This window comes from Kryptolebias marmoratus, linkage group LG15 (assembly GCF_001649575.2).
Source record: "Kryptolebias marmoratus isolate JLee-2015 linkage group LG15, ASM164957v2, whole genome shotgun sequence".
NCBI classification, from domain to species: Eukaryota; Metazoa; Chordata; class Actinopteri; order Cyprinodontiformes; family Rivulidae; genus Kryptolebias; species Kryptolebias marmoratus.
Window position 1 is genome coordinate 1768126 of NC_051444.1, and position 2841 is coordinate 1770966.

The following is a 2841-nucleotide window of genomic DNA, read 5'->3' on the forward strand; positions in this document are numbered from 1 at the left end:
GTGGACACAGCCGGACAGATGTGGACACAGCTGGACTCACCTTGGGGTTTGGTCTTGCAGTTGACCCCCGCCGCTCCGTTGCAGGTGCAAACCAAGGTGCTGCCGCGGTACGGCTTCTCCCACCGCTGGTTCAGCCTGTAGGACAGACCGTTCTCCTCGCAGCCTGAGAGCCAACAAACAAACAAACAAACAAACAAACAAACATCAACACTCGGACTGCAGCTCCTGACACTTCAGTTTCAGGGAGGAAAGGTTCTGCTCGGACCTGGACTCAGATCTGCTGCGTCGTGAAGGTTGGGCTCCACCTGGAACTGGCCGCTCTGCCGCCGGCTCTTCTTGGGCGAGCCTCGGACGGCGCAGATCAGGCAGAGCGCCACCAGAAACCCGCTCAGCGCGCCACGACGCATCCTGGAGGCTAACGGGAAAGAAAACAAGAGAAGAAGAAGAGTCTGCTCTCCGTCCCTGAAGTCTTCAGCTGCTGCACCAGGCTGAGGGGACCAGAGTGCGCTGCTTTTATACCAGAGCCCCCACCCCCGCCCCAGGTCCTCCAGGGGGAGGGGTCTGACTGGATCCTGGTGGACTGCCCACCCCCCAGAGGAGCAGGACTTCCAGTCCTCCCTTCAGTTCTGACGCAAAAAACAAACAAAAAGACAAAAACACACATTACTGGACTCCTGCAGCAGGGGTCCTCAAAAGGCTGGCCGGGTCCAGATCCAGACCCAGAGTCCTGTCTGGGTCCAGATCCAGACCCAGAGTCCTGTCTGGGTCCAGATCCAGGCCCAGAGTCCTGTCTGGACCCAGATTGGTTGGAAGACTTCATGAAGTTTTGTTCTGACTGGAAACTTTTTCTCTTATTTCTGGTGATTCATTTGAAGCCGTCCAGGTTTGATCCAACCTGCAGACCTGAAGCTTTAAAACGAGTCTCCTGAGCTTCAGAGGTCAGATTAAATCTTCCTTTCTCCGAGTTAAACGTCCCAACGCTCCTCAGGTCCTGCAGAAATCAGAGGAAACTCTGACCTTTTTTCTCACCTCTGTCGTCTGAAACCAGCTTCTCTGCCACACCTTGATGCTTTCACAGGAAGTGAAACTTTTCAGCTCCGTCTCTGTCGTAAGACAGAAGGTCAGTTGGAAAAATCCGACTCGGTCATCATTTCTCTGTGGAGCATCTGCCGGGTGAGTCACTCCCGGAGCCAATTCTAAAATAACTCGTTAGAAAGCAGAACGTCGAGTTCCTCTGCAGGGCTTTAAATTTAACATCCACAAGTTTCTCCAGGAAACGAGAACGTCCAAACACCCAAAACACTCACCTGAATCTTTTAATGATGGTTCTGAGGAGACCAGGGTCCGTTCACTTCCTGTTAGTGATCATGATTGACTGCAGCTGGTAGTTTCACTCATCGGACTGACCAACGCTCATCTGTCCCCTCAGATGGAAGCAAACTGAATCTGATGTTCAGGAACCAGCAAGGCCATGATCTGGAACCTGCTGTGTCCCCGTCCACCAGTGTCCCTGTCCACAGTGAAGACAGTTCTCCATCACCATGGACTGAGAGGACCAAGAAAGAAGCTCCAAAACCTCCCAACTGGACTGAAACCTGCAGCTGTCCACATGGACGAGACAAATGTCTCCTAGAGGACAGTCTGATGGTCAGACGAGACAAAGACTGAGACAAGAAGGACGTTTGGACGAGTCGAGGTGGGGCTTTCAGGCCTGAGAACACTGAACCAGCTGTCAGGCATGGTGGTGGCAGCATCATGCTGTGGTACAAAGTGAGGAGGACTACCTCCAAACTCTTCATCTTCACCTCAAACCAGCAGCTGGACGGTTGGAACTTGGACACAGTTGGGTCCAACAGGACAATGATCCCAAACACACATCAGAGCTGGTTTCTGATTGGATGAACCATCAGAGCTGGTTTCTGATTGGATGAACCATCAGAGCTGGGTTCTGATTGGATGAACCATCAGAGCTGGGTTCTGATTGGATCAACCATCAGAGCTGGGTTCTGATTGGATCAATCGGGCCAACATGAAGCTTCTGGAGCTTCTGAGTGAAATCTTGTGGACTCTGATTAGAACCTGGGTCCATTTCCAGGAAACCAACAGATTTAAATCAACCAATTCTGCCAAGAAGAGTCAAACAGGAACCAGAATTCTACCAGAACTTTGCTGCCTGAGGTCCAGCTGCAGCTGCTCGTTAGCACGCTGGATAAACATTTATTTAGTTGACGTGAACTTTGACCCCAACAACCAAGGAAGGTAAATCAAGGAGACATTAAAGAAGAACTTGAGAAGTTTTGGAAACAGACGGGATTCACTGTGTGTCTGCGTATGAATCAACAGACCACTGGGTGGCGCCATTCGTCCAATCAGATGAACTTCAGCTCATATTTATGACGAATGTTCGCCTGACAAAGGAGGCGGAGCTTAGAGCAGAATGTGCTGCTCCTCTCCGGAGGTGACCATGACCTCCAGGATCCAGGAGCCGGTCCTCAGCCGGTCCTCTGGACATGTCCTCCTGCTTTTAACAGAAGAGAAGCTTCCTGAACATAGAGACGTTTTTATGTCCACCTCTGTCCTCCTACAGCTGGACAACGTCCTCTGCAATAAGCTTAGAGCTCCACTTCCGGTCGACCAATCAGAGGCTGTGAATCATCCGCTGACATTTAGAAGAACCTTTCCTCCTCTGATCAGTCTGAGCTGTTTGTGTTTAACAAACACGCCGTCGTGTTTTTATGGGTTTAAACTCAAACGCTGCAAACAGAAACCAGGAAAGAGGAAAAAATAACAAATGTTTGTTTTATGAAGGAAACTTTTTCTGCCGTTTGGTGGATTAACCTT

The 2841-nt window shown here is 50.6% G+C and overlaps 1 protein-coding gene across 1 annotated transcript in view; it reads right to left on the reverse strand.

Moving 5' to 3' along the window:
* The window catches only part of fn1b (fibronectin 1b), a 23148-nt gene extending 22648 nt beyond the window's left edge, over positions 1-500 (reverse strand). The window contains exons 1-2 of the mRNA XM_017438710.3: positions 266-500; positions 41-163 (exon numbers count right to left, since the gene is read on the reverse strand). Of these exons, the coding sequence (XP_017294199.1) occupies positions 41-163; positions 266-407 (265 nt within the window). The 5' untranslated portion in view covers positions 408-500. The remainder of the gene's footprint in view (positions 1-40; positions 164-265) is intronic.
* Positions 501-2841: the final 2341 nt, after the last annotated feature.